Consider the following 23,557-nt stretch of genomic DNA (forward strand, 5'->3'; position numbering starts at 1 on the left):
AAGCTGAGGGGCTAAATAGAGGCCACTGAAATAATATCAAGGTGACATGGAAATTGTACAGTATCAAGTCGAGAAAAGCAATATTAGGCCGTTTAGGCCGCGAAACACGGATAAAATTCTAGCACTGCCACTGACACCAAATAGCAATATTTCACGCTTCTTCGCCACAAATTTAGAGTATGACTTTGGAGATTTCACTGATGATTGTTCCTGAGCATTTTCAAATGTTGTTGAGGTATTTCCGAACATCTCTTCCTATTTGCCCGTCGTGTGCCGGATTTATTGAGTAGCCTTAAGAAGTTGCCGCGACAGATGCACCGCACTGAACATCAAAAGAGCATGCATCGAGTATAGGCTAGGCTGCCAACCACTGAAAAGACCTATTCGCTCCAGTGGTCTCCCAAAATATTGCGCTACCCCGACAAGATTGTAAGCCACTAGGCGAATGACCTCCGACACTAACGGAGAAGTATCTTGAACCGGATCTGTCAAAGCTTGAATCACAGGCACCATTCCAATCAAACCTAGAGCAATACAGTGATACGGAAACCTGTTCGTAGCCCTTGCGAAATCTGCAGTTTCCACTAGCAGGTCGACCAGATGCGCCGCAAAAACCACAACCAGGGTGCAGGTATAGCCCAGCTGAAGAGTAGAGTGATCCGGGAACTGGAGTATGATAAAGGAAAGGCTTGTCGCGAATTCGAAGAATAAAATACTTCCGAACTCAAGCTTCTGCAAAAATTGAGCTCTCGCGTCTTTGAAAACAACCATCGTCCGGTGGGCGAGGCTCAAGAAGCACCAAGAGACGACACTGGCCCCGAAAAGAAGCGTAGCGATTGAGTGAAGAATCTCTTCTGTCGATGTAGGAAAGTTAAATATAAGGCATTGGATGGTGAAGATAGAGAAGTAAGTTATCCCAAAGATGTCAATGATAGCAATCACTGCGGAGTCGCGCAGAGAAGATTTGATGTTTTCTGCCATGGACAATAGGGTAGAAGAACTGCAAAGCTTGAAAGTTCTATCAGCTTGTGCGCGAGAAGAATTTATATCTTCCTCCTCATGGAAGGAGGGCAATTTTACTCATGACAATCGTTGGTGCTGACTGAGATTTGCGTTGAGAGCCGGGTAAATCTACGGTCAGAATGCGAGCAAAATAAATTTGACTATATTCACACAAAATCCATTGAGAAAAAAAAAAAGTTCAGAGTAGTCTTTACAATACTTAGTCGTACGGAACTTTTTATAAACGGACAAAAGTCTGAGTTTATCCAGGCTCTTCACCATCCCGCAAGAACTGCCGAATTCGGGATACACTCTGTTACTTTGAGCCACCTTGAAAGAATCACTTACTTGCGCGAGCAAATATAGTTCACGTGGGCGTTGAAATTAAACAGTGTGTTTTGCGACTGCCATCTCACGGGGCGCTTTGGGCTCCAACCATGAAAAGCTTACGACAGACGTGCATTGACGCCATGCAACGTAGAGACAGCAGAAGATTTAAAATAGGCGATGAATTGACGGAACTAGAATATGTACCTAGTATATTGAAAGCTCACCTCGATCCAGTGGCATCTTTGGCAATTGACCCACCCAGTCTGAGAGAAGGCCAAATCTTGATGGTAGTGAGCACGCACAAATTGACAGGCCTTCATTTGCTTTCTGATTTTTGCAGTCCTCAATCTTGTACAACATGCCTCGGGGCTTCAGAGGTTCCCAAATAGAACCAAAACCTATCCATATTCAATAACGAATAAAATGGGCCACGTACAGTAGTGAGAGGTGTGCAGGTCGAAATCCCTAACTTGGCTAAGAAATGAAGACACATATGTTTTGAGGCAATTTTTATAGTCACTCCTGGGGCTTGATGGGAAAGTCGCCCTTTGATAGTGGCCCTTCCACTTATTATGACTTAGCGTACCAGGGACGTCACCAAGATTCCACATTGATAAAATCTCTGGGATTCATGTAATTCGAGTATGGAGACCAACAGATCGTTTAAAGTAGAATTTCTCATTGTATATAAAGCGCATCAATTGAAGCGTACCATCGCCAGTATTTCAAATTACCAAGAACAAATCTCAGACGATGTGGGAAAACGGGGATGTACATTTGCTCATTCGCCCAATGACCATTCGCTGTAATGGCATCCTTGTCTTCGAAAGGAAATTAATTGGCAACTTCACCCATATTACTGTAGTCGCGGACTTTTCGTCAGGTCTTTGAATCACATCTATCCAGTAGCCATATTGTGGATCATTCTGCAGAAGAGCCTAATCAGCAGCTTCCTGAAAGTCCACAAGTCGCGATTTGACCTCGCAAACGTTCCCCCTCTAATATGTCTGCCCATACCAAGGGCGTCTATCAGCGCGAGACCATAGCTGTCATAATGAGAGCTTTGCTGCGTTGAAGCTAGCAAGACATGCTACACCGGAAAGCAAGACTGCGAACCAGGCAGCCACGATTAAACTTCCAATCGTAGCATTGCCACCCACTTTTTCAATGGCCCTTTGGATAAGACAGTAAATGATGGTAGTGCTCGCTGCTCCGGCAATTGTAAAGATCCAGGTAATCTGCTTTAGTTAGCAAATGTTCAATACCTCTCTTGTGTGAGGACCCACTGTAGAGATGGCAAGATTCGTAAGAGTTCCCCAGTGTCGTATCTTGGCCATGGACCCGCGCTTTCTCCGTTCAAGGATTGTCCACAATAGGGTAGCAAAGACCCCTAGAATAGAAGTGGTGATACTTGTTAGATAAGCGGAAATGGCAAAGTGTGAAGCTTTTTCATATCCAGCAAGTGCTTTGTCGAAGCGACTTGGAATATGTAGAAGCTGCTTGAAACTTCTGGACCTGGCCTGTAATATGCTCAATATGTCGAATGAGAACATGTTGCTCGGTTGAGAGCATTTCAAATAATCCGTATTGTCTTTTTTCCCTTCACAATAACTTCTTAGGCCGACACTGTAATATGGGGGCAGCTGAGAGATCAGGTTGATGACAGAGTCCTGCAGATGACTAGATATTTGCCCTGTGCCGGCTTGGATACCTTCCGAAATTCGAGTCGCACCAGAACTAGCAGCCTTTTCGTCATTTTTTGCCACCTCTGCTTCTGCCTCTTCTCCCAAGTGGGGATTGTCGGAGCCGGGGATTGATATGGACCGCGGTATTGAGTTATCGAGAGTGTGTGGAAGGGTTGATAATGCGACCTGTTCTCCCTTTAGTGAAATAATTCCCAAGATTGGTATAAATATATTTAGTTACAGTACCTTCAAAAAGAAGAAGCTTGATGGTGAGTCAATAGACGTACATCCACTGAATATAATGCACAAAGGTATGAGAGAGAACGTAAGTGATACTGCCGTTACGATCCTCCAGACGCTCACGCGGCTCAACATCCTATGTTCAGGTGTTAGGATGGCCTCTTTAGCCTACAAAGGAAACGGGCTTCTAGAGATTTTCATATCTCTTTTATAGAAATACAAGGCCGCTAGGTTTGAGTTTTGCCATCTAAGCCTTGAAATGATTGAGACATGTCTACTGGGTCACTGCTTTTCTTTCGGGACGTACGTTAGAAGCTGGGTAGATGGGAAGCGACATCATTGAAACCAACAGCTCAATAAATTGTCGAGTCGTGGGAAGGGGAGAAAATCACACAGTATACTTCTGAGCACCTTAGGGATTTCTGTGTCTAATGAAGTCACAAAAAGGGGTTCTATATCAATTGTCATTTTTGACGGAATTGATAAATGATATATCATTGTGTTCGCAAGTTTGCGCGGTATTAGACAATAACAAAAAGAGCTGAAAGGTCTTCCCTGTGCCCCGGTCTACTTTTTTTACAGGAAACTGCAGTCAATCGGTCTGCAACCTTGATCTCACTTCCACCTTCATCATCATGTCGCTTTGGTCTACTTTCATAATCATTTGCATGAGGCGACATAATGGAACCAACAGAAGGTGATTGCGGCTACGCTTGGCTAACGACCCATGGCTTTTCTTATTGTGGTGGATTTGAATGTTACTGTATGCCAAGTTGCTAACTACAAATAGTTGCGGGTCAATCTTAGTTTCTGCGATAGCAGTATATGACCCTTGTGAGACCAAGCATTGAATAGTTTAAAGACGTAAACGAAAGTATACGTCAATTGAATATATTCTATTACATAGCTTACGTGCCATTCTGAGAAGGTCTTGTATTGGGGAGAGCAATATTCGACTTGTTTTCTTTTCCCAATGTCTTCTATATGAAGACCGATAATTTTTGGGTAATGAGTCTGAATAAGTAGAAAAATGCGGTCAAGGCTCTCTTCATCACATTAAAAAGGCCGGCATTAAAAATGCACTAACAGCGAGGAAGAAAATTGCATTGCAATATATGTGAGTGAAGGGGCTTTCTGCAGTCCTGATTCTTACTTTATATCCATTATAAGTTTGTTAGTTCACTTCAAAGTGGAACACAGTCTAGTTTTCTCCAGCGATTACAGAAAAGCATCCTGAAAAGAAGTTCTGAACGGTCTCAACAAACAAGGCACTCGATTGAAGACATGGAAGCAGAATCAAAAAATGATATGCTGGCGCTTACTGATATTGTGCGCGATATTGGCCGCCAGCAGGGGGAAAACGTATATTACCGGACCTGCTACCGTCTCCTCAAATATCTACAGGACTCAGTGGTTCGGGCTGTGGAAGACTTGGAACGCATCACCGCCCCACCTCTAAGCTGCCCTGAAGACTTTGTTGCCGCCCAGGAGGTAGCCAGCAGCCTCCGAAAACTAGCACAAAGCCTCATATTGCAAGAGCAGGCAGCACTCTCAGCATTGGCTGATCTGTATTCTACCCACGAGTCTCATCCATGACAATCCTGTTTTATGTTCTCCCGAAAGAGATAAGTGGGTTGACCATAATGACAACGTCATGGGCTCGACAAGTAGTACGAGCCAAATATACCGGAGGAAATTTAGGGATCAAACTCAGGCTGTCAATAACAATTGAAAAGTTTTGCTACGACAAGACTAACGAGAGAAATATGATACATATGTCCATTTAATACTTGGCTCTTACCAAGAACGGCTGTGTCAGAACAAGACTTTTGCATTTCCATGGATGCCAGGCCTAGCGAACATTGTAGAGCCTGTAACTAACGTTCTGTAAAAGCACCAAAGCAAGAATAGCAAATTGTATCACGAATCATTTCACGAGTAAAGCCCTTCAATTCCTACCTGCTGCTACATTTCCCACCCATCAGCGGCAATCCTTAAATGGTAAGGAGCATCGACCCGCGAATCATTCTTGATCATCCCAACCAAAAAGCCAAACGTGTAGAAGTCCTGAAAGCGGCAATGTTGCGAGAGAGTTTCAGACGGATGTATGAGGTTTTCACATTTCGTAACGATGGGGGTATTGTTCTAGCTTGCGTGAGTGCAAAGAAAAGGTATCAAAGGGCATCCAAGATCTTAGTTACTCACATCATTGCAGAGAAAAATGCCCGAAGATTGTTGAAAAGCAACCCGTGTGCAGGTATGTGGGGCCGCAATACAGCTGGTATTTTTCTCGTCTTTGAGATGGGAAATATTTGCATCAGTGGCGTTAACGTAAGCAATTCCCGTGGTCCAGTCACATTGTATGTTAGTCGATGACTATAGTATTAGTTCGTTCTTCAGGCTTTGCGGATGGGTGGGATAAAAAAAAGGGCTTACGGGCTCGCGACTGTTCAGCATGCTCTTTGATGAACCCTCAGGGTATGAGAAAACAGGGGAGTCGATGATCTGCACGGCTCAGTGCCAACGGAGTTAAGATAGAGATATTGATCACACCTTAGAATATTCACCTTTTCATTTTCATGTCCATGAAGAGATTTGGCGTTCTTGTAATATCAGCTATCCAATACTGTAGGAGGCTTCGTGTTTCACCCCGAACCAGGGTTAAACTCTTGAAAAGTCTACCTACCGTGAGAAGTAGCAGAGAACATGTCAAGGCAAGAACACGTTGAGCATGCATCATAGCCTCGAGCACTTGTTTGAGCAATGCACAGAAGTACAGTAGAGTATATATACATTCAAAGCCTATAGAAGAGATAAATTTGTAGAGGAATCATACATAGCAGCACTGTTATTGCTTCGAAAATAATACTGTGCAATTCAATCAGAGATTCAACAGCCAAACATGTGAGCCGAAAGATAGGGTGGCAAATTGATTGAGTCAAAAAATGGTCTTTTGCACAAATCTCATGAAAACGGCGGTGTCCAAATCAAAAGACCTGCATAATCCTGCATTACAAACCAGATGGATAAATAACCTCCACGGGACTGCGAACGGAAGCTGAGGTAATGCTAAGCTATGCGGTACAAAAAGCTTTTCACCAACGTTCACTTTATCTTAGTCCGGCAAAGTTTTTGATCTCTGCAGTTGAGACACTGGGCTTATAAAAAGACAAATTGTGCCTTTCTGGACTCGCAATAAGAACTCCGCCATCATCGTCGCAGACTTCACCGTGAAATCCCACGGGAGATTGAAGAATATCACAAATTATAATACGACATGATCCGGTCTGGGTTGATCTTTTCAGCGCTAATCGCTTTGGCCCATGGGACATTTGACACGAGGGCTATCGCTTTCAACACTTGTGACTTGCTCGACCAATGGGCACAGATATCTCCTTTGGATGGTTCGGTAAATTACATCCAAAACAATCAGACCCGCACCACATCACTCCTTCCAGACTGTGCAAATATTCTCGAAAAGGCAGCTGTGCTTTGTGAGTACAATAATTGCTCTTGTACGTTAAGAGGTCACTAATTTGAATAGGTTTGAGTGACTCAGAGACTTGCACTCAATTCTCTCTTTCATGGGCCCTTTCTCCTTCATCTTCTAAACATGTAGGCAGCAAAAACGACGAAAAGAAGCTGAGAAGAAACGCGGATGTAGAACACTGTTCTTGTGAGCATGGGAAAGCTCCATCTACTGCTCGCTCTGTTACGGTGCCAATGGTGACCACGACACAGACCCTTTCAATCTCGACATCAATTGCAGGAATGGTAACCGCAAGTCTTGAAGAGATACCAACGGGGAATGAAGAAAGATGTAGCTCCCAAGGATTGATCCCAGCATCTACGGCTTATCAGTCACTTGGTCATATTACTAAAACTGAAAAACTCTCCCCTGGATCTGATCGTGCATGCATCATCAAGCTGCTTGACTTCAATTCCACCCCGCGTGGAAAATGTTACTGTTCCGATAATACGACCATTGATTACGTCAACGGAGAGTGTGAAGTCTACTCGTGATAGGGCCTCTCTGAGTGCGGAAGGATCTTACTTAGAACCATGGCTGAGGAGGGCGATGTTTCACCATGAAGAGCATAGCATGTATAGAGAACTTTCATTCTAAAAAAAGAAAAAAAAGAAGGAGAAAAATAAAAACGCTCTACGAGTTGAAGCCAGCTCCCATTGAGATGGCGTTTGAGCTAGAATAAAGCGGCCTCACCGGCAGATTCATTTGTGTGACTCGTGATGGTACTGTACTTTCTCATCTAGTCTGGGCGTCGATTCATTCGATGCAAGTGATTGAAATCAAATTGACGTGTGGAATATGAAAGTTGTGTTTTTCAGGTGATCTGATGAAAAAGCAGTATCGATGACTACTGCGACCGTATGTGCTGCTCTAATAAGGCTTTTTACGTAGGCCTTCTGGGCGGGTGAGTATACTCGCATTCGCTTCTGCTACAACCGTTGAACTTTTGAAAACTCACTCGACGCTTTCAGAGTAGGTTTACTATGTATCATGTCTCATGTCAACTTGTATATACTGTACTGTTTGATGTTAAGTGATGTGCTTATATTGTATTTTCAAAGAGTGACGATGCCAGATGTCGGCGAGAATAAATCCGTTGGTGTAGTCGTCAGCTTCAGACTATCTCCCCAAGCGTTCGAGTTTTTGAGCAAAGCATTTTCGTTCGGAGGAACCCCCACGTCCAAGCTAATCGAGTTCTTTGAAACAAGCAAAGTGCGCGGGTAAAATCGACCTGTTTTTACGTGGCTACAAAGCTACTCCTTTATGCATAAGCGTCGAACAATAAGTAGCCAACAAGATGATTAAAAGATGACGATGATAATGCAATTGTATGTAGAAAAGCTCCTGCATAATGGTTGGCCCATGATTATGTCTTTGCGCGCCTTCGAATTCTATTGCTGAATGTATTGATGAAGGATATTCCATATATCACTGCGGCGCCCCGTCACGGAAGAAACTGGTGATTTCGGGATCATCGGTTGCTTTGTGGTAGATGAACCGTAGTCTCCCGGTGTTTTATGAATAGCTGATTTTGAACGCTAGATCTCATTCAGTGAGATCCGTTTGTTTTATCATTCTTGAGCTCTTACCATATCAGCTTCAGTCGGAGCGGGAACTTCGGGATGAGAATGATAGGTGTAAATCCGCCCATTTGGCATCTCCATAATCAACCAGCTCCGGATCGAATAAAGACGCCAAAAATCATTGTGGCGCCGAAGAAGATTGTTTCTGCGTTTTCGCAACTGTTCTTGTTTCACGCGGTGCGATTGTGAAGTCATTCTCAATACCGCTAAGCGAGAAGATGTTACAAAGAAAAGCCCAGGGTACGCATGTACGTCTGTAGTAGTGAGTCCACCTTATAAGTCTATTAAAGGGGCCTGTCATGGAGGGGCTTAAGTTGGATACACTGGAAAGACATCATTCCTGGAAAGATATTAATACGAAGTGGTAGTGATCGTGAGGGTGCAGGCCAAATAAATGCTTCTCGTTCAAGATATTTAACAGACATGGGCCTCATGGTTAAAGCCAAATGTCCCTTCAATTTTACACAGAAGCTGAATCGGGGTTACTAAACTACTAAGTAGGCCATGCTCTTTCCGCTAGCTGTCGTGGAAACAGGGCTGCTTGGCTCTCATTGAAATCGATATCCTCGACACAGATTCTTGAAAATCTTGAACAGGGGATTGGAGAAAATCTAGTTTCCTTTGACAGCAGCTCTCTAGCCACAGAAGTTTGAGGATTCCATTCACCCGGAGTTGACGAGTGGACTGGATCTAGATGAGTTTAATTATGAAACGCGAGGATTAATATTACAGCTTATTTCCCTATAGTTGAACCCGGCATTGGCTTCCATAATCTGAATTCAGAACTTTGAGAACAACGTGCGGGGCTCGATAATCCAGTAAAAGCACAAGGATCCGGGCCACGCCCCATAATTTCTCCTAATGAAGTATAGTCAATTTTATTTTCGGCCTAGTTTTAGTGTCCCAGACAAATTGTCTGTGTAAAAGATGGAAGCCAAGTTCGAATTCTTCTGTACAGTAGAGCAAATCCATAGCGCTAGCTGAATGGAAAATTGGCGAAAAGAGAAGAAACCTTTTCCATATGAAAAATTCGAACAAACCTGAGGCTTTACGGTGTCTTGTTTCTTTGATCATTTGCTGCAACCCTAACAGCGGGAACTGCGAAGAGGACATCCAAATCAGACAGATGCTTCATACAGACGAGTACGAAGTTTGCTCCTACCCCGCATAAATATAAACTGCCTCAGGCCCAGTCTAGGCTAATATCATATTTGACAATGATTCACGGGACAATGGTGTTCCCCGAACTCCCGTCTCTTCCATTGGACAGCCTACATTGTCTTTTTTGAAAGTGTGCAAAGACAAAGATGTTCTTAAGATTAATTGATGGCCTTTACACAGCAGACATGAATAATCGCTCCTCTGATTTGAAGCTTGAAACCTTTTATGAATTGTTGTTTGAGAAACCACTGATACGGAACTTTGGCTTTTAAGAAATGTATGCGGGCCGCGACGTAAACGTGGATATTTGTCCTCCACCCCAAGCCGAGCGCAAAGGCTTTGGCACATGGATTCAGAACTACATACCTCATGAGATAATGAGCACCAGTTTCACAGTCAACCACGCTGATTAGAATGGAAGGTAGTCAAATTTAAAGCACAGGATCACAAGAACAAGAGCCGGAGAACAGACGATCAGATATTCATCAAGTGAGACCGGGCTCGGACAGTTGAATATCTCTATTTTGGGTGGTAGTGGTGCCGAGCTCTCCGATGCTGCCCCCAATGAGATCGAACTAGCAATCTCTGTTAAACATGGATTGTGGAACGAGACACTCGAAATGTACACCACGAACCTCTCTTTTCAGCTGGAAATAATATCTTTTCTTGCGTGTCTTTAACCTCCTAGTTAATGAATGTTAGACATGCCAAGGGAATATTATAGGCCACTGCTGTTGAAGGTCTTACCTTATGTGGGGGCTGAAACGGAGGATGAATAGCGAAGCCCATTAGCTGAAATTGGTTTAGCATAATTCTCCCGTAAACGAATTTGACGAAGCTCACAGTAGTAGTACAGAGTATCATCATCAAAACAAAAATTGACAAAATCATCTTCATCACCAAGGTCTCATCAATTCAAGAAGCAGGGCCCAGCTCAGATTATCGCAACGCTTGGCTGGATCAAAGTAATTGTATATATAAATTGTCTTTTGGGGGTATCCCTTTTATCTGCCGAAGACAGCAAAGATTTAAACTCCCTGGGGTTAAACTTAGCCTGCTGAACGGTCAAATCTGTATTTTGAATACAGATGGCCAGCAAAGAAGGTGACATATGACTATGAGGTGTATCCAACCTTAGAGGCCATTAAAGAGAGGGTTGTCCCGGCGAGAAACCAAAGCGAACCATCCGAAAACTGTAAAGCAGCCTCGCAAAATTCGTGCCGAGGCAAAGGACGATTGGCAATAAATAGACGAGACAGGCGCGCCTTCGAACACCCTTTACGTATGGCAGATTACATTTCTTGTGTCTTCGTATGTCTCTTTCGCAACCAAAGATGTCTGTCAAAATCACGCACGACGACGAATCTTCTTGCAGTGGAATAACCTTAACTTCCCGCGAGTCACCCTTACAAGACACCTCGCTGTCAGAGCTTGACTCGGAGTATGTTCCGTCCGAGACGAGCGAGGACCGACGATTTGTTATTGACGACACCGATAAACTCTCATATTACTCCGATGACGTTTTTGAAGTAGCAGATCTTCTTGATAACGATACACGTATGATGGACTGTATCATTGATGATAGCCCTGAGGTGAGTACAGATCTCTCTAACTAAGCCAAGCTCTGACACATGCTCTAGTCTCTCGAGAGTGGCGAGAAAGTACCTATTAAAACGGTTGCGAAGCGAACGGTGTATCGAAACGGACAAGTGCAGACCCAGTATTTGGTACTTTGGACATCATGGGAGGTGGCTGAAGAGTTGCGAGAGTGGAGTTGAGGCGGGAGATGGCTTTTATATTCCGAAAAGTGTTGGAAGGTACCGCAGAAGAACGAACGATCTTGATTGACCTATACAGCATGACAGAAGGCTATTATGAAGTTGAACCATCATGCGTGCTTTTAAATGATATAGCCCCGGCCTAAAGGCCTCCATCGATGAAATGAAGATATCCTCAGCGATCATCAACCCACGAGCTAGCGAGAAGAGGCTCAGATTGTAGACCTGCAGCTGAGTAGAGCGGGCACATCAGTCCCAAAAAAGATGAAAATGAAATTCCGATATATATATGTATATGAAAAACAAAAATCCCTAAGCTAGTTCAGAATCAGTAGAGCATCTTTGACTGCAAGATCCTTTCAGACACATAGCCGCCCTTGTCGCAAAGAAGCCGGGGAAATGATTCCCAGCGTAGTAAAATAGTTGTATGGCTTATATCGGAGAAATAGGCCGCAGATATGCTGGTAATGCTTCACTAAATATCTTGGAAGCAAATTCGGGAGATTAATGTACTGCGGGATTAGAGCACAAGTCAAGTCTGCATTCATAGACTCAACGACTCCCAGGATTCGAGTAGGGTAGAGACTACAGATAGTACAAAAGAGGATCGCGCATCTGTTAACAGATTATTTGGCCATTTACAGCGGCTGTCTGCCTGGTCATTGGAGTTGTGGGTGAAACGCAAGGGTCGGGCACTGCGATGATAAGCCAATAACATGTGCATGATCCATGACCATGAGCGTAAACAACTACCAATACAGCACAATATGACCTCGCGAGCCAGATAACCACAGACTATTTCGCTTCGGGCTAGCCTGACTCGAGGCTTGAGAAAAAAGGTCTGAGGGTCGAAGGGGTAGTCCGTCTTCGAAAGCGACCACACGGCCTAGTGAGCCGGAATTCGTGAGCATCGCCCGCACAGCCCAAAAATACCGCGGGCTTTCACATGGAACGGGTTGGAGAGGTTCTAACGGCACGTTGGCATCGGCTCCACTTGACATGCTCCAGTCTTCGTGGCCATCCCAGGACCGAATCAAAGTGCGCCACATCTTTGTTATTGCAGACAAAAAAGGACAACTCGACTAGCACGCGAAATGGAGATATTATTTAGCAACTGGCTTTCTGGCCCATATACGTTTGGCATACTGATAGGCATGAGTGCGGGGGTTGGTCAGTGCCTTCCGCATCTGAGCAACATAGACTAGCACTTCATCTTTGGACCACGGCACCGGATCCCCATACTTGGTGAGTAAGTACATTGAATATCCTTCCATTCCGCTCAGCCAGTGCTGCATATTAACTATACCCGCCTCTTTCAGTGACTTATCCCGCGCCCAAGGGCCGATCGGCCATTTTTTGTTCTCTTCGTGAATTTCAACAAAGCCAGCCTTCTCGATAGACGCACGCATTGGTATCGTGACATCGAGCGACTTCCCGAGCTTTTCGCCCGCTGCAAAAAACCGTGGCCCCCAAGTCCATAGCACACTACCCTCCTCGATACTATCGTCGTCACACTCGCACCGAATATTCATTTCGATCTGTTCAAACCAGCCACCGGGTTCCAGGGTGTCGTAACATTGCCCGTATAGGAAGTCCCACTCATCAGGTGTAAACGCGCCAATCCCGTGTCGTAGGTGGATCAAATCAAACTTCTCTCGCCAAGTCCATGTTTGCAATACGTCGTCCACTTCGAAAATACAGTTTGGTGGGATCCAACTCCCTGGTGGTGGGAAGAGGTCGACACCCCGAACAACAGCGTCAGGAAACATGTCAGCAACGTCAATGGCCCATGCACCTTGCCCCGTTCCGACGTCAAGCACCCGCTTCGGGTCCGTAACAGGAGCGCAGAATAAAGGGTTCGGTCGGGCGGAATTCATGAGCAAGGCGGCGAAACGTCCCATTTCATACGTCTCAAACTGTTTCTCGTCGGCAGGGCTAAAGTAGCCAGAGCCTCTTAGGGCTTGATAACGTCGGCCATTCTCCATAAACCCTTTGTATAGATTGGAGGCGATCGACGTAGTCTCGGAGTGCCAGTCTTCAGGCTCATAGGCTCCTGATTCGGGGTGATGCGGGTATGGATCGGCAGCGATGTGGATATCCTCAAAGTTTCCCGCCATCATTGAAGGGCACAGTACCACTACTTACAGTTCTATTTCAAACAGATTTCAGCAGGCAAAGGTCAACGATTGTGCGGAGAGAGGAACCCATTCTCGGGTTGATGGCTAGCCCCACATACTTTCCTTTTCACTCCCACCGGTCCCGCTGTGATTTGTCGGGGAATGTAGCTGAGAATCCCCGGTGATAGTGTAAAGTAGCAGCCAATCATCGTGAGCGTCTGAGGGGTCTCCCACAAACCCGTCCAACCCGAGGCGTGATGACCCGACCCTCGCCCACGATCAACACTCCCTATGTCTGTTATTTGCAAACATCGTATTGAGCCGCTGCTCGTCAGAGTTATGACTAGGACTTTTTTGTTTCTTATCTGATCGCAGTTGCTGTGTTTTTCCAATAGCAAGAACAAACGTATGCTTCTGTTCGCTGACAACTCACTACATTTTCACCCAATTGACGCCCTGGCCTCGCAGGCCGCACCCACAAGCCGCACCTCATATACACACCCTCGGTCAAAGATCCTCGCTTTCATTTCCACACCATCGCCGCCGGAACTCAACGGAAATGGTTGGCAAATGGTCGGGATCGAAGAATCGACGACACGGTCGGGCCGAAGGCAAGAGAGGCTTTCTTTAAGGACGGGAGCATCTACACCGGGGTGGGTGGTGGTACAAATTCAAGCATGCGAACGTCTCGAATAGGACAGCGATGTGTGTTGGTCGCAACTGATGAAGATAATACCAAAATGGATGGCAGACGGAGCTGACAGACCAAGTCTCGCCGGGCTAGTTTGCCCGCCCAAGCAAGGTGTCTCTATGCCTTCGAAGATCATCATGCACGCTTGCTCGCACAGTCGAAGCGCAATTGTCGATCAACATATGGGATACGTCACGTATTCTCCCGGACTTCCGGACTTCCGGACTCCGAGCATGCGCTCGCATCGTGATGATGAGCCCAAAAGACAATTTCGACAGTCAAGCCTAACCAACTCAATCGGCACAATTCTCGTCACCCCAATGATCCCTCGCCGCTACTATAGGACTAAAGTCGCAAAAGGTGGTGGGAGACAGCCAGAATACTCAATAAGCTCGCGCTATGGACTTTTTTGCTTTTCTTCTCACATTGCGGGACTGAGCGCGAACGGGGGCCAAGCGAAACATGTGAAGACTGTGAGTCTTGCGGTACATAGTGCAAAGTAAAGCATAGGATAATTTGCAGAATACATGGGTCATACATCGGCCTCACAGCAGCAATCGCAATCGTCCACCGGCTGTGGAGATGGCGTCCATCAGGAACGCCCGCTCTCGTCTGGGATCATGAAGACTAAACTTTCTCGGTCTGGCCAAAAAGCCGCATCGTATTAATCACTGACTCGTCTTCCAGCCCACTCTTCCGTAATCCGTCGTCTCCTCGGCGGCGGAAGCGGAACCGTATCCTCCACCATATTTCGCGCTTCCTTGCGTGATTCAAACGGCGATGACGGATGCGTGTGTCTGCTTTGATAGAGAAGCGTTGTTCAAGTCGTAGTTAGTTAGGGAAAGGCCAATACATGGAGCATCTGCAACCACGATTGACTCTTTCAAAAATCAACTTTGAACGAACCAGAAGTTTCTGGCTTTACTTCAAACAATTTAACTCATTGCAAAGGCTCCACAAGCCCGCTGCTTCCACCAAAATAACAAACTTCTAAAGATTCTCGATGATCATTTATCATGACACAGGTCGAATCAATTTCGAAACACTAGAATTACGTGTTCCGTTCGGGGCCTGTTCAATTGGAGTCCAATTGAACTCAACATAGGTGATCTTGAACGAACATCACTTTCAGTGTCATCCCCAATATGTCAATGAACTCTAGACTTCAGATTTCAGACCGCACATATTGGAATTGAGATACCAACTTCAATCCTGCAGTGGAACAGGGCTATTTATTATGCCATGCGGAACTCTCCAGTTCTGTATTCTTAGCCTCTGCAAACGTGCCCTTCGATATTATCGTTCACGGAAAGCACTTTCCAGATGGAGCCAGGGGTTATCAAGTCGTCCCTTGCAGCTGTCGACGATGAACACAGCCTGGTACTATCGGAAGTGGCCTCGACACTTTGTGACAGAGCAGATGCAGATATCAGCTTTTCTGGTCCCATCGAGTGTCCGGAGCTGAGGTTTTCTCAAGATAATTCAGCCTCTGCATGTGTTGCGCAGAATGGTCAAAACTTTCCCGTTTGCCCCGATCACCGAGACTCTAGCTTATCATTTCATCCATGGTATGATGTTTGCGCACTTGAAAGCACTATCAGGTATCATGGGTGCTGTTCTAGGCTGGTCTCATTCAACCTGCCTCCAGCGCCACCATTGTCTGCTGATTTTGTCAATGGGCTTAATTTCTTGGCGACAGTCAGTTCGACAGGATCTCGGAACTTTGACTCTTCCAACACATGGGAAGCTGGAAGGTACAATAGTCAAATTGTGATGGGCTCGGTGCAACATCAAGATATACAAGAGCCCTCCTATGCAATTCACAACGTGGCAGAGCCTCACCACGCAGGCTTGGAAAATGTTTGGTCCAGCATGCCCCAGCAGCAAAAATTCCAATGTAGTCACCCTGGGTGCAGAAGCTACTTTAGGCGTCGAAAGTCTTTTGCTCGCCATCTGACTAGTCATTTGGAAGTCAGACCCCACGTCTGTTGGGTCCCTGATTGCCACCGCAAATTTTCTCGTCGCGATAATCTCAACGCTCATTACGTGACACACGGGAAACGTAATGGACGGAATCGCTATGTGGCCACTCTGGACCGAGCGAATCCGGTTTATAATCCTACCTTCTGTGGCCAATTGACACCTGACGGCTGTCCTATTGAGTCACCATCCGGCCATGTTCTCCGCGAATGCGAATTGAGTCTACAATGACTTGCTCGACCTTTTTGTCGACGAATTTCCCGAGTCGCCGTTGTCACGAACGCAAGCCTGATAGGTACAATCTGAGAAGAGCAGGCGCTCCGATAGTCTATAGGAATGATAATAAGATCATGAGGATCGGGATTGTTGGCTACTCCTTCGCATGATGTGCACCAGGGTGCTTCCCCGATTAGCATGTGATAATGGTCGATGGGTGAAGCAATGAGAAGTGATGACTGGCTCCATTATAGGGAAATCTTTTATCCATGTACGACATATGCAGTGGTCGAAGGATCATTTTCACTGAATTACTGGCTTTCATGCCGACAGCAGCCATAGTTAATCGTACTTCTTTGACTATATTCAACGTTGCATTTCACGCATGAGGATTTCATTCTAAGAGATGGTCCACGCAGATTCGAGAACTTACTGAGGGAGTAGCCTGAAGCCATAACGTGAAGAATACTGCACAAAACAGCTGGGAGTGATCGCGGACGTCCACGCCGAGAACCATCTTGTCTTTTTCATTGATGTGCTCCGTTTAGAAACTACAACGTGATCGAAAATCGAAAATTACAAATTACAACTCTTCAATACTGTAGGGTGGGTGCCCGAGTCGTTTCCCAAACCACAAGCCTCCCTTCCCTGTATTGGGAATTGCTGCGATCAGGTGATGGAGGGGCCCAGCCCATCGATGGCCAAGCGGAATGACACCTCAAGGAACCTAAAACATACTAAGGACTTAGTTTCTGATAGTTCAGTGTATGTTGCCCAAAGCACACAGGGCACTCCGTTAACCGAGAAGAAGTGGAGTTTTAGGGCGATTACGGATAAATTAGCGGGTCCAAGATGGCGGAACCATGGGTCAGAGTTTGTGAACCAGTGGATGAATTGCGGAAGTAAGCCAGGTTTGGTTTGGATCGACGGGGGCTCCGCCCAGTCATAGTACTGTATTGAGAGTGAAACTGATGTGGCCGAACATGGTACCTACACATTGCAGCGTGCCCTCCAACGTTCTGGTAGATTGGTACATAAAGCTGAGTCATGTTGGTGAACATGTGGTGAGGTGGACCGAAGAGTCACTGCTGAGCCAGGAGACTACTCAAGAACACTCCGGCTAGGAAGATTTTTTATCGTTTGTATCGCGTCACGACTAGCACCTGGAGCCAGAAGATGGTATTAGACTGCAGAGCAACTTCTCAATATCGGCGGGATTGATAGATAAAGCGCTACTACTCTGTACACTGTATGTAGTCTTGTGAGAACCTGGTTTTTCTTTTTCTTTCTTCTTTTCTTGCGGCTATGTCGACTTTCTTTTTAATTCCTGTCTCGACCCTTTGTATAGCCTCCCAATTTTGATGATACTGCGACATGTTGACCAAGGGCGTCGCAGGTGTGTGATCTAGTTTGTCAGTGTACATGTATCAGGTTGTGCTCTACCCAATAAGTGCTCGTATATGGAGCATTGTTACCGACCGGGAGGACCGTCCCGTTAGGGGAAAGTGGAGTGGTAACGGCTGGATGGAAAATCTATGAAATTATGGGAGGCCAGCACGAGAATGATCGCTATTGAAAATTTAGTGTCGGCTAAGCCCCATCTGCAGACGGAACTCGGCACGCGGGCTCGATGCTGACTCCAGAAATGGCAAGAAATTGTCAAATGAGGCAAGACTCAAGTGTCCTACCGATCATGATCCATGGAACCTGGTGGTGAAAGGTCTCACTAAGATCAACTTTGCGTTATTAATGATCCTCGCCAGTGGGGCCTCACGGATGAAGGTGATCGAATTTTTGATCAGCTCACGCCAAGCTCGAGGCAGGGGTAAAGTGGGTCTTTAGTATACTCTAGTATTGCGATGCCTCCACAACTCCATCCTACAGGCCCTTCACGTCCCTTGGATCAAGTCGAGTGGGAAAGAGCAGGCTTGAGACTAGTGCTAACCCAAGCAGCACACCCACTTAGCCAGTATCACTTATTTTAAAAAATGGTATCACATTATGACCGTTTTGGGCCGGTGGTGTACAAGCGCAACTGGATCTTTCGCCCACTGAGGCACGTGTCTAGCAAGTGAAGCAGCATGTCACAGTCAGAACATGATCGGCTCTGGGAAGTTTGTCGAAGCATGGCTGCTTAAAGTCAATCAACACAAATCGATTAACACGCAATGGGTCCCTGAAAGACATCTAAATCGGGTTTCTCAAATGGTAGCAAAGGCAAAGAGATAACCAATCTTAATTCTGCCGACGCGTAATTCCTTGCAACGGAGCTAGCGAATTCCCATGGATCCACACCATCTGATCGGCTTTTCTAAGACAGAAAGGCACGTGCACCAGGATTGGGGTTAAAAGGCTCAAAAGGATCCCTTACAAATGCTTCCGGTCCAATTCAATTCCCTGGATACAGCAGTCCGCTGAACATCCTGTTTGATAACCCGCGTGATGTCCACATCAGACCAGTCCCTTCAAGACGATGACCAAAAAGAACAAATTGGACCCCCGTCCAAAAAGCGACGGATAATTGACACAATAATCTCGGTAAGACCAAGATATGCCCATTTGTTTGGCCGGCGGCTTTCAACTGAGACGTTGACTAGGACTCCGACGGAACGATTGAGGATCATCAGCTATGCGACTACTTGATTGATTCCAATTGGGAGGCGAACGAAAGGCTTCGGTCAAAGCTTAAAGATGCCCGAGTGAAGCTCTCAACTGTTGAAAGAGACTTTGATAGCTTGGAAGCCACGCACGCTCAATGCCCGTACTGGATCCAGAAGAACGAACATCTTGTCGTGATGTTGGAGGATCATTGCGAAAGCCTTGAACAGGACAAGAAAAAACTCGAAGAACGCTGCGATTGGCTTGAAACGCAACTTCGAAACCATACATTTTCTCCCAGAGAAAATAATCGCATTATTCACAGGATCGGAGTGGGGCATGGATTAGAGAAGGCATGATCTGATCCTGGAAAGCGACACCGAGACACCACAGTTGTGTTGTAAAAAGAGAAAAAGAATGCAAATGAAATACGTGTACATACACTACTGATATTTTATTGTGACTTGAACCAGGAAATATGTATATTTGCCCTCTCTTTCACACTTGACTTTGTCAACGAATCCAAAAGAATTATTGGCTGGCCCATTTGGCGTCAGGCGAGTAGGCACTGGAGGACTAGGAGCCGTCATGACATCCAGTGTGTTGAAAGTGGGAAGCGGAAAATGCGGTAAAAGAAAGGTTAGAGGAACAGCAGTATTATACTGTTCCACTTCCCTTGGGGCGTGGGCGTTGTCAGTTGCGAATCGTTTCCCCCCACTCATCATTGCAGAATGATAAAGGGCTGCAGGTCGTCGTTGCAGCATTGCCCTGGTACAGATTTTGAGTCAGTAATTGAGCGTTTTGAGAGGTGCAGTATTTGAAGATTATAGTGTACTGGGAAGGCGCGAGCTGCATAGAAGTCGCGTACGACACAGGTGTGTCCGACATTTTTTGGAATATTTTCTCACTTAGAAAAGAGAGACGACGGAGATAGGCGGTAATTCGGAAAACAAAGGATAGGGTTTGGACTTTCAGGCAGTATCGAGAGATTGTAAATGAATGATGAGTAGTCCAGTTGTTACAGTAGCTAAGTGGTAGTAAATAAAATGTAAAACCACCGCGCCTAGGACCTGGAGTTGCGAATTGTGAGGGGGGCTCTACTATTTGACAGATTTTATACATAGAACTAATAGTAAAATTCTGCTCCTTGGGCAGAAAATCAACTTCATCGATGCTGACATGACTAGACCCAAGGCTCTAAAAATATGCCAAATTCAACAGGCTTCATTCTGTAAAAAGATGTCGAGTTCTCACCTCCCTCCACGGTGTGCATTTAAGTTTCTTATCCTAGGTTGTTTGAATTATCAATAAAATGACCAAATAAACCGACGTTTAAGGATTTGAAGTGACATATTTGCGGGTGGGCGTTCAAAGTGCTAGATTCATTGATTGGCATCTATTTCGAGAAGTAGAGCGATAGAATCCATCAATCATCAATGTGACTCTTGCGGGTCGCATGTTGAAACCCTCTTCAATTTTCCACGATTTTGGTGTTCAGAGTAGTTTGCTAAGGACCATTGTTAAGGACTATGGCTGTTCTTTGCTCTGTCTAGCTCAAAAGCCACACGTGTGTATTCCTTGTAAAGGCCTGAAGTGTAACCATGAATCTCTTCCAGCTCTTTAATCATTTTAGCGACTTGGAATTCGAGCTTCGAGAACTCTTCTTGTACCTCCAGAAGTGTACGAAAGAATTTTTCACTGTTCGGGTCTGGACCTAATTTTTGGAACCAAAAGCATATGTTGAAATAAGTGAGAATCACTGACCTTGCTTGAAACGCGTTCTTGAAGATGACAGACGAATGAATGCATCTTGATCTGTTCGTGTTGACATCTTGATTGATACTGGACAATATTTGTTCGTGGAACTAAGTGATATACTCAACCCCGAGGGGTAAATATCATACGGAATTGGCTGGGTTTAAGTATGAGAGTAGGTCGGTATGTCAGGTGAGGTGCTTTACATCTTACATTTTCGAATCTGCTGCTCCTGGGATGTACTGTATGAAGCATTTTCACTCCCACATCAGTGACGAATAAGGCTTGGCTGGAGAATAGATAGTGGTGCAGACAATTTTTGAAACTACTGATAAGAAAGGCCACTGCAATGATGGCAAACGATGATTATGGTTTATTGTTGTGATACCAACAGGGGAATCTACACTGGAACAGGATAAGAGAACCGTAATAAAGGAGAAACGGAATATGAGTCTATTTTACCACCCGTTCATGAAAGGAGGGGCCGAAAGCAAGAGCAAGACACCCACTTTGACATGCCGGTGAATATCCAGTGAAACCAGATGATATTGCCATCGCCGCATCCGTACCGGCACACGAAGGTCTTTTGAGACACTGCGTAAGACATAATCCAATGGAAGAGTCGGAATCGGCGGTGAGGATCCGCATAATCCGTGCCTGAATTTTCGTAAGATTTACTACAGTATAAGCGTACTTTAATCACATATAATCAACTTTCTGAGTAAGAGCTAAAAGCAGATTCCAAATGCCTCCACAGAAGACATAGATGACTACGTAACGTCCCGGGCGGCATTTGGTAGCAGCTACACATTCCACGCCATCGATGTGAACAATTCCTTATTATGGTAGACATTTTTTTGGAATCGATATTCTTCAGCCGCATCAAGGTGACCATTGCGGTATTTAGATGCCTGAGCTGATTAGGTTCACAGATTACCTAAAAGCGCGGTAGAAAGAGTACCCTCTCTGTATCTTTTATCATGGGTACCCCACTGTACAAAAGCATCAATTAGAACAAGAGCTGGTCTAAATCTGTGGCCTGCATGTCGGTTGAAAATTGTCTCATGAAAGTAAAATGAAAGTAAAATGAAAGTAAAATGAAAGTAAAATGAAAGTAAAATGAAAATAAAATGAAAATAAAATGAGTTTGATGTTATTGATAGTCCCCCTTCAATTCAGTCGCAGGAAGAATTATCAACATTTAACGACCAATTGCACGTTGAATCAATGGTCATAAGATTGACCCCACTGGGCGTACTAGACATATCAATCGGGTGTTTATTGAGGAATTCAAGGATTTGTGACAAAAATGGCTACTAGCGCCAGTTTAGAACCGTGAATTGAACAGGATAGACCGGGGGTGGAGTGGAATCTCAACATAACCATACTTGGTGGATCGTCAGATCCGCAGGGTAGGGGCATCAAACAGCAAATTTTCTCGCGCATGGAGCATAGGATGCGTTTTGATGATCGCTTATAAAACCATATCCGCAAGACGACCATGGCAGAGTCAAGCACAAGAATCGGTTTTAGCAACATCATGGATTTTGATCAGCCTCAGCAAGACCGACCTGAGACTTGTTTCTTCCCCGAGACCCCCAACTGGGCAAATATATCGCAGGCTCCCGGGAGCAGAGTGTCCAAAAGGCACGCGAAAGATCCTGGGTCGACGCTAGTCGCAGTAAAAACTTCGAAACGACAACGAGCGAATACATCATTGCGTCCAGAGGCTCCGAGTACTGGAATTCAAATGTGGGACAGTGATCCGTGGGATGCTTTCGAAAAAGGGATTGAGATCTTTCCTGGACGCCACGTATATCTCGCTAGAGACCATGGGAACAAAGCACGGCTGGTTCACATTCAGCATTTGGCCGAAGGGGTCGCGGGATGTCTGCTGGAAAACATCAATCGCCATTCGCACCGAAGCTTTTTGCGTCTTCTCCACTGTTACCAGTATGGGAGCTCGTCTTTCTTGGTATGGGAACCAGTCGAGCTGTCTCTGTCGCAGGTCCTAGGATCTAAGTGCTCCATCCGTGAGGCTGAAATGGTCTCCATAATCTGGCCAGTATATATCCCTTGGCTCTTGGCCTGTGACCTATATTCTCTAATTGCATTTTCGATAGATCCTCACTGGCATACGGTACTTACGCGATTGCCAATACGCACTTGCCTCACTGGCCAGCGATACGATTTTGTTCACGGAGGGCGGCGACGTGAGAATCGGTACGTGGAAACCCCATCTCCAAACGTCAACGCCAGCAATAAAGGCTTATGAAAACGGGCACTAGCGGGAGTAGAACACAGTTGTGAAATCTGCGCAGCAGATATGAACAAGGTTACAATGAAACTACTTGCCCTGTCGGATATTGTCAAAGAACTCCGGAAGAAGATGAATCCTCTGCACCCGTGGAGCACACAGGCTCAGGAACTGCCTGAAAAATTAATGGATGTGCCATTGGATGACCTGTTGCGAGTGAGTGATTCTCGCAGTGGAAAGAAGCAGACCAGCTGACATGTGATCAGGACGACATATTCAGGCAGATGAAAGGAGGAGATCTGAAGATGCTGGTTAGTATTGCAAGTAAAACCGGGTACTACAACATCCGGTTCCCTCAATCGTGAAACGACCGCTTGGCTTTTTACTGCCACGCTAGCAGCTTAGCTGAATCCAGGGTGTCATCCAATAATTTGACTTTTGCTTTGTGAAAAACATGCCTTTTCATTCTATCCGATCACACATTCCGATCAACATTCCAAGCAGAAGGGTCTTTGGAGCCGATTTCTTACCTAGGGTGGATGTGCTTGGCGAGTCAATCAAAATATCGATCGAATTGCCCTCGTTATGCTATGTAAAACCCAACTATAGCTCGACGCATGGCGTAAATTCTTTGT

The 23,557-nt window shown here is 45.5% G+C and overlaps 9 protein-coding genes across 9 annotated transcripts; 5 read left to right on the forward strand and 4 right to left on the reverse strand.

Moving 5' to 3' along the window:
* Positions 1 to 279: 279 nt before the first annotated feature.
* On the reverse strand, positions 280 to 981 carry N7478_000658 (uncharacterized protein; the record flags this gene model as incomplete). Its single annotated transcript, XM_056916873.1, has 1 exon — positions 280 to 981. One exon carries the CDS (start codon positions 979 to 981, stop codon positions 280 to 282), a length of 702 nt encoding a protein of 233 aa, XP_056784753.1.
* A 3,560-nt stretch (positions 982 to 4,541) lies between these two features.
* Positions 4,542 to 4,853, forward strand: N7478_000659 (uncharacterized protein; the record flags this gene model as incomplete). The annotated part of the gene is made up of 1 exon (XM_056916874.1): positions 4,542 to 4,853. The coding sequence occupies one exon, from the start codon at positions 4,542 to 4,544 to the stop codon at positions 4,851 to 4,853; it is 312 nt and encodes a 103-aa protein (XP_056784754.1).
* Positions 4,854 to 10,864: 6,011 nt separating this feature from the next.
* Positions 10,865 to 11,308, forward strand: N7478_000660 (uncharacterized protein; the record flags this gene model as incomplete). Its single annotated transcript, XM_056916875.1, has 2 exons — positions 10,865 to 11,122; positions 11,171 to 11,308. 2 exons carry the CDS (start codon positions 10,865 to 10,867, stop codon positions 11,306 to 11,308), a joined length of 396 nt encoding a protein of 131 aa, XP_056784755.1.
* Positions 11,309 to 12,057: 749 nt separating this feature from the next.
* On the reverse strand, positions 12,058 to 12,357 carry N7478_000661 (uncharacterized protein; the record flags this gene model as incomplete). The annotated part of the gene is made up of 1 exon (XM_056916876.1): positions 12,058 to 12,357. The coding sequence occupies one exon, from the start codon at positions 12,355 to 12,357 to the stop codon at positions 12,058 to 12,060; it is 300 nt and encodes a 99-aa protein (XP_056784756.1).
* A 54-nt stretch (positions 12,358 to 12,411) lies between these two features.
* Positions 12,412 to 13,425, reverse strand: N7478_000662 (class I SAM-dependent methyltransferase; the record flags this gene model as incomplete). Its single annotated transcript, XM_056916877.1, has 1 exon — positions 12,412 to 13,425. The coding sequence occupies one exon, from the start codon at positions 13,423 to 13,425 to the stop codon at positions 12,412 to 12,414; it is 1,014 nt and encodes a 337-aa protein (XP_056784757.1).
* Positions 13,426 to 15,439: 2,014 nt separating this feature from the next.
* On the forward strand, positions 15,440 to 16,327 carry N7478_000663 (uncharacterized protein; the record flags this gene model as incomplete). Its single annotated transcript, XM_056916878.1, has 1 exon — positions 15,440 to 16,327. One exon carries the CDS (start codon positions 15,440 to 15,442, stop codon positions 16,325 to 16,327), a length of 888 nt encoding a protein of 295 aa, XP_056784758.1.
* Positions 16,328 to 18,754: 2,427 nt separating this feature from the next.
* N7478_000664 (uncharacterized protein) lies at positions 18,755 to 19,269 on the forward strand (the record flags this gene model as incomplete). Its single annotated transcript, XM_056916879.1, has 2 exons — positions 18,755 to 18,850; positions 18,910 to 19,269. 2 exons carry the CDS (start codon positions 18,755 to 18,757, stop codon positions 19,267 to 19,269), a joined length of 456 nt encoding a protein of 151 aa, XP_056784759.1.
* Positions 19,270 to 20,430: 1,161 nt separating this feature from the next.
* Positions 20,431 to 20,741, reverse strand: N7478_000665 (uncharacterized protein; the record flags this gene model as incomplete). Its single annotated transcript, XM_056916880.1, has 2 exons — positions 20,431 to 20,624; positions 20,675 to 20,741. The coding sequence occupies 2 exons, from the start codon at positions 20,739 to 20,741 to the stop codon at positions 20,431 to 20,433; spliced, it is 261 nt and encodes an 86-aa protein (XP_056784760.1).
* Positions 20,742 to 22,166: 1,425 nt separating this feature from the next.
* Positions 22,167 to 23,287, forward strand: N7478_000666 (uncharacterized protein; the record flags this gene model as incomplete). Its single annotated transcript, XM_056916881.1, has 4 exons — positions 22,167 to 22,730; positions 22,789 to 22,888; positions 22,954 to 23,138; positions 23,189 to 23,287. 4 exons carry the CDS (start codon positions 22,167 to 22,169, stop codon positions 23,285 to 23,287), a joined length of 948 nt encoding a protein of 315 aa, XP_056784761.1.
* Between the last annotated feature and the right edge of the window lie 270 nt (positions 23,288 to 23,557).

Source organism: Penicillium angulare, assembly GCF_028827245.1.
Source record: "Penicillium angulare strain IBT 27051 chromosome Unknown utg000001l_segment0_segment0, whole genome shotgun sequence".
Taxonomy (NCBI): domain Eukaryota; kingdom Fungi; phylum Ascomycota; class Eurotiomycetes; order Eurotiales; family Aspergillaceae; genus Penicillium; species Penicillium angulare.